At 42.8% G+C, this 11,553-nt stretch overlaps 2 protein-coding genes across 2 annotated transcripts; one reads left to right on the forward strand and one right to left on the reverse strand.

The window, feature by feature from the left end:
- The first annotated feature begins 1,155 nt into the window (after positions 1–1,155).
- On the forward strand, positions 1,156–5,662 carry LOC139456011 (zonadhesin-like). Its single transcript, XM_071237532.1, has 2 exons — positions 1,156–2,409; positions 5,573–5,662. Exons 1-2 carry the CDS (start codon positions 1,156–1,158, stop codon positions 5,660–5,662), a joined length of 1,344 nt encoding a protein of 447 aa, XP_071093633.1.
- A 1,931-nt stretch (positions 5,663–7,593) lies between these two features.
- LOC139464839 (uncharacterized) lies at positions 7,594–10,008 on the reverse strand. The gene has a single exon (XM_071246374.1). It carries the CDS (start codon positions 10,006–10,008, stop codon positions 7,594–7,596), a length of 2,415 nt encoding a protein of 804 aa, XP_071102475.1.
- Between the last annotated feature and the right edge of the window lie 1,545 nt (positions 10,009–11,553).

The following is an 11,553-nucleotide window of genomic DNA, read 5'->3' on the forward strand; positions in this document are numbered from 1 at the left end:
CTCAGTATAATGAAAATCTCTTGATGTTTAATCTGTTAAACGTGTATATGATGGCATTATGTGTGATAAACATACGTTAGCCGATAATATACATAATTATGTATTTGTGTCTGAGCCATAACGTGTGATAAACATACGTTAGCCGATAGTATACATAATTACGTATTTGTGTCTGAGCCATTACGTGTGATAAACATACGTTAGCCGATAGTAAAAATAATTATGTATTTGTGTCTGAAGCATAATGTGTGATATGCATACGTAAGATCAACAGCATACATAATTATCTCTAATAGAAATTTAGACACATATAATGGGAATGTATACATACCCAAATGAAAGTTTAAATCATCACATTTACCTGCAGTTTAAAATATAAGGGTAACGCTATTTTTCAGGGCATTATCATTTGTAGAAGCCCGAGGTCTTCGATTAACTGCCCGACAAAGGAGGGCAGTTGAAAAGACCGAGGGCTTCTGCAAATGATAATGCCCTGAAAAATACCGTTACCGTTATTATAGCTAAAATGGATTGAATTTGTTATCAAATATCAAGAAACAACAATATCGGTTTTGAAACATTTATTGCAATCAACACGAATGTCACTGACCCACTTTTACAAAAATGGAAACGTCATAGAACAAAACAGATGACGTCACTATTCAACGTGACGTCACCTATCCCTATCCTTTGACGTCACCTACCAACGGGCGTGATAATGGCCCGTCGTCCAGCAATATGAGGGCATTATCAAGTTACAGTGGCCCGCTCATTTCTGACAACAAGCGGGCAGTTTAATGATAATTCTATCCATTTTAGCTATAATCTACAATAGCTGACTATGTGATACACGTGACACTCATGAGAAGATATCGTTTATGATTTGGAGATGTTTTATTTGACATTCGAGAAGTAGCTCGACATGCAGTTCACTCGTACTCTGGTGGATTTTGATCAAGACTGATGTTTCTAGGCGAATCAGACATGTGGGATGGTGTCCCCGTCTCTTCCTGGTGTAATCAAAGTTCACCTGGTACATCCTTATCTTTTTCAATTCACCGACAGTGTGCCTGGCATCTTTAACACTTACTTTCGATTTCGCCGTGGCTATCCGTATTCTGTATCCATTGTGCGAGGGTATGTATACACACAGGGATGTGTACGAGCGGTTGGGTACATTTGTGTACAGTTGGGTACAATTGTGTCACCACCTCAAAATACTCCACCACCCTGTCTGACAACCCATTCACACTGTCCGACTACCCAACCACCCTGTCTGACTACCCCACCACCCTGTCTGACTACCTCACCACCCCGTCTGACTACCCAACCACCCTGTCTCACAACCATACCACCCGGTCTGACTACCCCACCACCCTCTCCGACTACCTCACAACCCTGTCCGACTTCCCAACTACCCTGTCTGACTACCCCACCACCCTGTCTGACTACCCCACCACCCTGTCTGGCTACCCCACCACCCTGTCTGACTACCCAACCACCCCGTCTGACTACCCCACCTCCCTGTCTGACTACCCAAACACCCTGTCTGACTACCCAACCACCCCGTCTGACTACCCCTCGGCCCTGTCTGACTACCCCACCACCCCGTCTGACTACCCCACCTCCCTTTCTGACTATTCCACCACCCTGTCTGGCTACCCCACCACCCCGTCTGACAACCCCACCTCCCTGTCTGACTACCCCACCACCACGTCTGACTACCCCACCTCCCTGTCTGACTACCCCACCACCCCGTCTGACTACCCCACCTCCCTGTCTGACTACCCCACCACCCCATCTGACTACCCCACCTCCCTTTCTGACTATCCCACCACCCTGTCTGGCTACCCCACCACCCCGTCTGACTACCCTACCTCCCTGTCTGACTACCCCACCACCACGTCTGACTACCCCACCTCCCTGTCTAACTACCCCACCACCACGTCTGACTACCCCACCACCCCGTCTGACTACCCCACCACCCCGTCTGACTACCCCACCTCCCTTTCTGACTATCCCACCACCCTGTCTGACTACCCCACCTCCCTTTCCGACTACCCCACCTCCCTTTCTGACTACCCCACCACCCTGTCTGACTACCCCACCACCACGTCTGACTACCCCACCTCCCTCTCTTACTACCCCATCTCCCCGTCTGACTACCCCACCTCCCTGTCTGACTACCCCACCACCCCGTCTGACTACCCCACCTCCCTTTCTGACTACCCCACCTCCCTTTCTGACTACCCCACCACCCTGTCTGACTACCCCACCTCCCTGTCTGACTACCCCACCACCACGTCTGACTACCCCACCTCACTGTCTGACTACCCCACCACCCCGTCTGACTACCCCATCTCCCCGTCTGACTACCCCACCTCCCTGTCTGACTACTCAACCAGATGGGTAACATGTACTATCAATCATTCAACTCATCATTCAACAACACGCTTATGACCAGCGATGTTGAGTGCTAAGCGCCCCAGTCAGTAGCATGTCAACTGTATCAAGACGGTTCCTTGAATCTGGGCCCGGCAAACAAGTAACTGACAACATGAACAGATGACACGCCCACAACCACATCACACCACCTGAGCTCCAGAGTCTCACTGATCGGCATGACAAACCTGAGAATCTAGGGAGGAATTCTCTGAAAAGCAGCTGGTCCTGATGATTTAGTTATCGAAATGTTGAAGTGTTCTAAATTTGAAGTTATGCCATTTCTTTGCAAGTGTTTCAATACGTTATTTGAAAATGGTGTTTTCCACAGCAATTGGTCATGTTCTATAATAATACCCTGCATGAAAAGAGAGACAGGAGTGACCCAGATAACTATAGAGGTATTTCATTAATGAGCTGGCTTCAAGCTGGCTTCAGGAAAATATATTCTTCCTCAGATCATTTATTTACACTTTATGCACTTATTCAAAAAAACCTTGTCACGGCGTAAGCATAATTTGTATGTAGCATTTGTAGATTTCATAAAGGCTTTTGATTCGGTTAATCGCTTTAAATTATGGACGTTTACGAAAGGCTTGTTTACGTTGGAAAATGTTTACTATTCTATAATCAATGTATTCTAATGTGAGATCATGTGTTCGTTGTGGGGATGATGTAACAGCTGTCTATGATTGTCATTTGGGCCTAAGCCAAGGCTGTATTTTGAGTCTGGTCTTATTTTCATATTTCATTTATGAATTATATTACGAAATAGCTTCCAATGGTAAACATGGAATCCAAATGTTTCCAGATTTGATAGAAATATTAATGCTACGATGTCAATTAGTGTCAGATACTGTTGTTGGTTTACAAAGGCAATTCAATATTTTAAGTACACACATGAAAGAATGGAAATTATCAGAAAATTAGGGGAAAAAACTAAACTTGTGATCTTTAGAAAAGGTGGTCCTATAGCATGGAAAGAAAGATGGTCAATCGTTGGTCAGTCCATCAATATAGTAGCTCACTATTCATATTTATGAATCTGGTTCTCACACACAATGAACTGAAAAGAATATGCCCCTGTCTTGTCCTTGCGTGCAAAGAAAGCTTTAATAAGTTTAATGTCTATTGCTCATAAAGTTGGTATGATGTCACCTAATATCTTCTAATATAGCTTTTTGATACCCAAATACAACCAATTTTATCGTATGGTTTTGAAGTATGGGGATTTCAACGTTATGACTGTTTAGAGAAGGTTCACTTGTTAGCATGTAAAAGGTTTCTTTGTGTCGGGTCTTCTACACCACATTGTATGGTTTACGGCGAATGTGGTAGATACCCATTGTATATTAACTCTCAGATTAGATGTTTAAAATGCTGGTTTAAAATCTTTCATATGCATGAACAACGTCTCACTAAATTAGCTTATAACATGCTTCCACATTTATTTAGATAACATGGGAAAGAATACTTGGACATCGCATATAAGGAATCTTTTATTTTCGCATGGTTTTGGTTTTATATGGCTATGTCAGTCAGTTGGAAATGTAAATATGTTCCTTAATGAATTTCGAAATCGGTCTATAAATATGTTCTACCAAGAATGACCTTCCACTTTAGAGGATAGTTCACGTTATGAAAACTTTCAAGACTTACTTCAACAAGAAATATATTTATCAGTACTCACTACAGAAAAAACTTAAGAAAACATTTCATTAAATATCAACTTGGTTTACTAGACCTATTTGTCAATTAAAGAAGAAAACTGCCCATTGAAAAACTGAAAATATTTTGTCCATTATGTAATCTAGAGTTAGAAAATGAAATTCATTTTGTGTTTGTCTGTCCATTTTACAATGATCTTCGAAAGAAATATAAAAAAAAATATTTATTGTCATCGATAAACGCCTTTGTAGTTATAGACTGATACTTTGACGCACCAACAGATACAGTGTTTGTTCGCCATACAGACTGCCACTTTGACACACCAACAGATACAGGGTTTGTCCCTCACACAGACTGCCACTTTGACACACCAACAGATACAGGGTTTGTCCCTCACACAGACTGCCACTTTGACACACCAACAGATACAGGGTTTGTCCCTCACACAGACTGCCACTTTGACACACCAACAGATACAGTGTTTGTCCCTCACACAGACTGCCACTTTGACACACCAACAGATACAATGTTTGTCCCACACACAGACTGCCACTTTGACACACCAACAGATACAATGTTTGTCCCACACACAGACTGCCACTTTGACACACCAACAGATACAATGTTTGTCCCACACACAGACTGCCACTTTGACACACCAACAGATACAGGGTTTGTATCTCACACAGACTGCCACTTTGACACACCAACAGATACAGGGTTTGTCCCTCACACAGACTGCCACTTTGACACACCAACAGATACAATGTTTGTCCCTCACACAGACTGCCACTTTGACACACCAACAGATACAGGGTTTGTATCTCACACAGACTGCCACTTTGACACACCAACAGATACAGGGTTTGTCCCTCACACAGACTGCCACTTTGACACACCAACAGATACAATGTTTGTCCCTCACACAGACTGATAGTTTGACATCCCCACGCGGAGTGTATTTGTCTGATATTCCAGTATTCACTCTGTAAGGTTTAGTCTGAATTTCTCTGTTATTTGAACTTATTATATTTTTAGGGGACGACTCGGTGGGATGCCTGATAAGCCCCACAGCAATAGAGATATCCTCCTTATAAGCAGATGTGGCTCTCGCGGGACGTACAGCATACAGAAACAACTTTGGTAAACTCCAACAGGACATTTTATGGCATTGCCTTTTTAGGCACTTATATTAATCCCTTATTATGCATAAATTGTAGCGCTAATCATGCAAGTAAATTTTGGCTACACACATATAAATTATAGCACTTTAAGTAATGCACATGATACATGATAGATTCGTATATGAATTTAGTGAGTTGAGGTGAAATGGGGTTCAACGTCGCGTCCACGATTACGTCACTCTTTAGCGTCCATGCGTCAGTTCAAACATGAATACTGAAACTGGGGCAATCTAGACTTCTAGATTTGAGTTGGGTTTATTTCTTAATATGTTCTCTAGGGTCTGGGGCACAGATGCACCTGCACAAGGGCATACAACCAGAAGTCTTCCACGTTGCACAGTCTCGCCAATGACAAAAGGGACATCTGATAAAAAGTCGCTGTCGCTGTTTGTGTAGGCCCCACGTAGTCCATCACACGTTTACATATGGCTTGTCGTTGATGGAACATGCAACCATTCTTTTAGCACTGGAACACTGCGTGGGCTTGCGTTCTGGGCTTCTGTCTCGACATCTGTGAAGATGGTGGTTGGCTGTAGGTTGACGTCATGGGCAGTGACACTCTGCTTCAGGGAGGTGATGTTTGTTTGTTGTTGTTTAACGCCGCACTCAGCAATATTCCAGCTATATGACGGCGGTCTGTAAATATATTCGAATCTAGTCCAGACAACCCAGTGATAGACATCATGAGCATCAATCCACACAATTGGGATCGATGACGTGCATCAAACAAATCAGCAAGCCTGACAATCCGATCCAAGAATTCTACATAGGTACATTGTCTTCAATCTGACAAAAGGGCATACACAAGTGTGTACAAAAGCGTGTACGGTGTATATTTGGTAGAAGAGTGTAATCGATATACCGTGTATATCAACCCCTTAAACACATTGGGCATCCGGCAAAGTGGGTATACGTATTACGTATGCTTGATTGCACATTAGCATTATACAAATATTATACCCTGAATGACAAGAATGATGGATAGCAAACCCTGATCGGCGAGATGAATAAGATTCTCTCAACGCCATAGAAAGCTAAATTAGCTTTAGTAGCAAGAACGAAAAACACTCTCATTTATCAATCCTTTTTTAACGTTGTGATTAGTTAAACACAATATTGTAAATCAAACAGAGAAAGAATACACATTCTGGTTGATTCTTTGGTTGAAATGAGTGCACTCTTCGCAGTGCTTTAGAGAAGAAATAGCATAGTTACCTCCCTGTCCATGTCATGCAACTGTCTACATGAAATAAACCATTGCACAAAGCATCGATCATCATCTATGACAGCTTGTCAAGGAAGTGAAACAGTGAACGTTCTTTGTGTCGGGCTCGTGATGATGTCACAGGTATAGATAATTATTCATGAACATGCAAGTTTGTCTTAATTGGGAACAAGAGGAACACTGCCCTTTCTGTAGTGTTCGTTCATCACTTAACGGGCTGTTCTGTTTCGTTAACACTCGGTTCGTAAATGTACCGTCACAATGATCACAAGACAAACATAACACGTTCGGTTATTGCTTTGTGATAATTATAGTAAGTGTAATCTCACTACGATATAGCTAAGACTAAACAGTTGTACATGTTAAAAAAATACCAAACCGTAACATAAAAACACAAATGTAGGATGTTATATTTTATTTCAGTGACTATATAATTAAAGCAACATAAATATAATCATGGATGTATTAGTGCACAAAAATAGTTTATATCAAACCGGCAAGTCAATTTACTGTACATAAATAATGATAGACAAGACATATTAGATTTAAATAATATAGCTATAAATACTTATTCAACAATTACAATATGTCAAGTCTTTATCGCTTTAGCATTCGTACAACAAATTCGGTATACAATCACAGATTCACACGGGACCTTTCCAATTACGAGCTCACAAAAACATTGATAAACGATTATGAATAAAGACATATGATAAAAATACGCCGTTAGGGGAAACCTTGACAAATGCATGATGTTTCAAACATAAATGATAAATACAAAAAGTAATTCATTTTGTAATGGAATGCTTGGTTACTCTTTAGTGTATAAATGACAGTTAAAATATCATAGAAATAACATGTGACTCCCGTGACTTAATTCAAATGAAAACAATAAGTTTTCCAATAAGTTCCCTGCGATGGGTGCGTCTGTTTGTTTTTAATTACAATAACACTTTCAAATGACACAGTGCACATTTCTATCACAATATGCTTGTCAGTTATCTGGAACCTTCCAACAAACTATATACATGATGTTTTACCACAGGGATGTACATATATTTGAAGGCCAATGTACTAGCACTGCCATGGTAGGAAGGAGCCAAGTTCCCCCAGCGGAGTTGGGTTCTTCATCCAGTCCAGAACCTGTTCAATGGATACAACATAGACATCTCGCATGGACACTAACGTCCTTATGAATCTGTCGAGTCCTGCCAAGTTGGGTTTATAGATGAAGTGGGAGAACCACTGTTGTCTCAGTGTTACACCGAAAGGGGCTCGGTTGCCATCGTAATGCTCCTTGAAGTTCTGCCACAAGAAGTTGAAGGTATCGTTTGCTGTTGGTGGGTTGAACATGCAGCCGTCAGCGTACGTGCAGGGATAGCGTTGTGTGTAGTCCAGAAGAGGTACAATGGGGACCTCCCATAATCCAGGATACGCCCCAATGGGACAGCCACTAATATCACATGTATCCCTCCAGCGAAAGTCGAGCGTGTAAGGCCAAGCGAAGCCCCCTTTGGTCTGAGGGTTTGGTAGAGACAGAGTGCTATCATACAGGAGGTTTTGAGACTTGAGGATCTTGAACTGGGCGTCTCCAAGAGGTTTTAAAGCGGGGCTTCTCCACCCTTTGAGGTTTCTGACGGGAAGCTTGGCTTGGAGATAGTTGATCTCGTTGTTCAGGTCTGTCTCTAACGAGTTGGATCGTCGATATGCGTCCATGTCGTCCCCTCTCAGCCCAACTTCCATTCCCATGCCAGCCAGACGTTTGAGGTAAGTCATGTAGTTACTACTCTTAGACACGAACATTGTCGCTGAGATGGAGCAGTTATTGGGATTCTTTCTGGCAGAATCAAAGAGATGCACGAGGTTCATGTACGAGTTCACGTTGACTGGGCCATCGAAAGTGAAATACACCATCTGAGGGGTTTCTGTCTCCGCTAAACCCCCTGGCGGGTGGGTTGTCCTGCACATACAGCCAGGTAGCCTACAGTTCCAGCCTTGAATACACGGCAATGATGACGAAGAGCGCGAGTGAGATGGGAGTCCAGATGATGCAGTTGACTGCAGAAACTGCATTTGTGCTGAGCTCAGTACTCGTGTCGCTTCCCCGTTTTTTGCTGCTGTTGTCAATAGTTTGCTGACAGCTGTCGGGAAGGAAAGCTTGGGCGTTGGTGGCTTCTGTTTGTGAGACACTTGAGGAGACGCTTGTACAAATTCTGTCGGACGAGTGCCTGAAACAAATGTCTGCGACGGATGCACCTTAGTAATAAACTTAGTGTTTTTTATGCCTTTAGGAGTTGTCGTCGAAGGAAATCGAATATTTGTAGTGGGCTTCATCGTAGTAGAAGTAGTAGTAGTAGTAGTAGTAGTAGTAGTAGGTGTTGTGGTTGTCGTCGTAGTGGATGTTGTTGGCGGTGTAGTCGTGGTTGTTGAAGGCGTAGTTGGTGTTGAAACTGACGTAGTTGGTACTGTGGCATTGCTTGACACCTGCACTGCGGCACATCTCCATGTGGGTAAAGTCTGTAGTTGAGAAATGGGAGTAGGTTCCCTCACCCAGTCCAGCATCTGCTTCACACTAACAATATAAACATTTTTCATCTCTCGCACCTGCTCAATGAACCTGTTCATAGCATTCAGATTATGCTCGGACCAGAACCAAGCAGCATGCATATTAAAACCGAACGGTGTTCGCGAACTATTATAATAATCTAAAAAGTTTTGCCATAAATATTTAAAAGCATCTTCCTCTGTATCTGGCCGGTTGAAGCAGCCATCAACATACGCGCAAGCGTAGGCGTTCTTGTAGTCCACTAAAGAATTGACGGGTACTTCCCAGAATCCAGGGTGGCGAGATCCAGGTTTGGGACACGGGCTTACCATGCAGCTAAACGGATACCCATAGTCCAGTGTGTAAGGCCATGGGCGTTCCATCCCTAACTTGCTTCGAGTGTAAGTCAAAGATATGTCATAAGTGTAGCCCAAAGACTTAAGAATATCTGGTTGTACATCTCCAGCTGTCTTCAGATTGGGGCTACGCCATCCGACGATGTCTTCAATTGGAATTCGTCCAAGGGTGGCCAGGTTCTTTTTCTGCTGACCCGCCTCGTACCTGAGTTTGTCCCCTGTGCTGATTGAGGTGTGCGTGACACTGTGGACTCCGATCTCCATCCCCTTGTTGTAAAACTCATGCACCAATCGGTAGTCCGTGTATTGATCTTGGACGTACAGACTCATAGTTATTGGACATCCGTTGGGGTTCTTTCTGTCGGGTGAAAACAGGCGTCGGTAGTGACTGGCCATTTCTACATTCAAAGCGTCATCAAACCCAAAGTACACAATTTGCGGAATCTCCTCCAAGTCCATATTTAGACGCGACGTACTGCAGAAGCAGTTTGGTAGTTGACAGTTTATACCCTGAATACATTGGGACTGATGACTCCCATTGACAATAGTCAGCACACCCAACACGACTAACAGCATCGACAGTCTCATGTTCGCTCGCGACAAGTGAACGGGAAATGTCGGTACTGTCTTGATAAAGCTGTAAATTCAGATAAATCAGAAATATGTCGTCTGCTTGGCTTATTTCTTGTCGTCTGCTTCAAAGGTTCGCGCTGTGTTTGCCCTAACACTGTCACCCAGTGATTACCGTTCCTTTTATAGCCGAGGGGCGTTTTGTAGTCTCTTGGTGACGTCACGGCGGTGTATGAGTGACAAGGGTGCACGCGCCAATAGATGTAGATAAATATATTACTATATCGTAGGTGGGTGGGATTGGTAGGATTGTAACCAGGATTTCAACTCGTACAACATATAAATACACACGATTCTGAAAATGTGAACACTATTGGTTAAGGAACTTCCTTGATGCGTATGTGAAAAATAATTTCGTATTTGTGTATCTTGTGTGATACAATTAAATGGCTTCTGTTTGGACGGACGTTGCCACTTTTTGTGATTAATGCTTATATTCTTTACGTTGAATCTTAATATCCTCATATTTAATTCATTTGATGCGACGTTAGATTTTAACTCACAAACTCACTCAAATGCAACCAAGAAACAACAATAAATTTATACAAGCTAAGAGACAATTATGGTTACTGATTTTAATATAAATATGTAATTATGTGCGTTTATAAAACGGGGTGGGAATTGGAACTGTATGGATACAACACGGTGCTGCATGTGGCCCTGTGTATGCCGATTATCAGAACATTATCAGCTCACTGCTCATATTAGAATAAAAGCGTTCGCTCGTCACGCCGAAGACCCGGGTTCGATTCCCGACATGGGTACAATCTGTGAAGCCCATTTCTGGTGTCCCCCGCCGTGATATTGCTGGAATATTGCTAAAGGCAGCGTAAAACCATACTCACTCACTCACTCATATTGGAATATATGTACACCCAACACACCAAAAAACATAAATCAATCATTCTGTGACCGTCTTTGTGATCTAGAGAATAGGGCGTCTGGCGGAGAGCGGAAGGTCTGTGGTTCGATTCCTGGACGCGTCAAACCAAATTATATTAAACGAGGGTTCTTGTAACCCTGCCTGGAGCTCGACATTAAGGGGGTAAGGACTGGTCGGCTGAGAGTTGGTATGCTCGCAGTGGGCTGGGACTATATTTCCGGCTTTAGTCCGGACAAAACACATACAGACACACACGCACGCGCGCGCACAGACAGACACACGCACGCACGCATATATATATACACACACACACCGCCTGACTATACGTGGTGTAACAGTCATCACAAGACAGACGTACGGAACGTGTTTTACACTTCTTGTTTGGCTGAGTAGTTTAATTGAAAATAGACACACGATTATGAAATTGGTATCGGACTCTTAATTGCCACATGATGCTATCTCACTGCACTAATATGGAGGGAATGGTATACTTAAGACTGTTGTGTACTACAGGAGAGTAGGTAAATAGATCATTTATTCATAGAAACTCTGAGGGCACAGGTCCATTATATAAAGCATTTAGTAAAAAGCCTTTATGTCAAAAATGAATTAATTTTTTT

This window comes from Haliotis cracherodii, unplaced genomic scaffold (assembly GCF_022045235.1).
Source record: "Haliotis cracherodii isolate W230 unplaced genomic scaffold, xgHalCrac1.p SCAF_1, whole genome shotgun sequence".
Lineage (NCBI taxonomy): Eukaryota > Metazoa > Mollusca > Gastropoda > Lepetellida > Haliotidae > Haliotis > Haliotis cracherodii.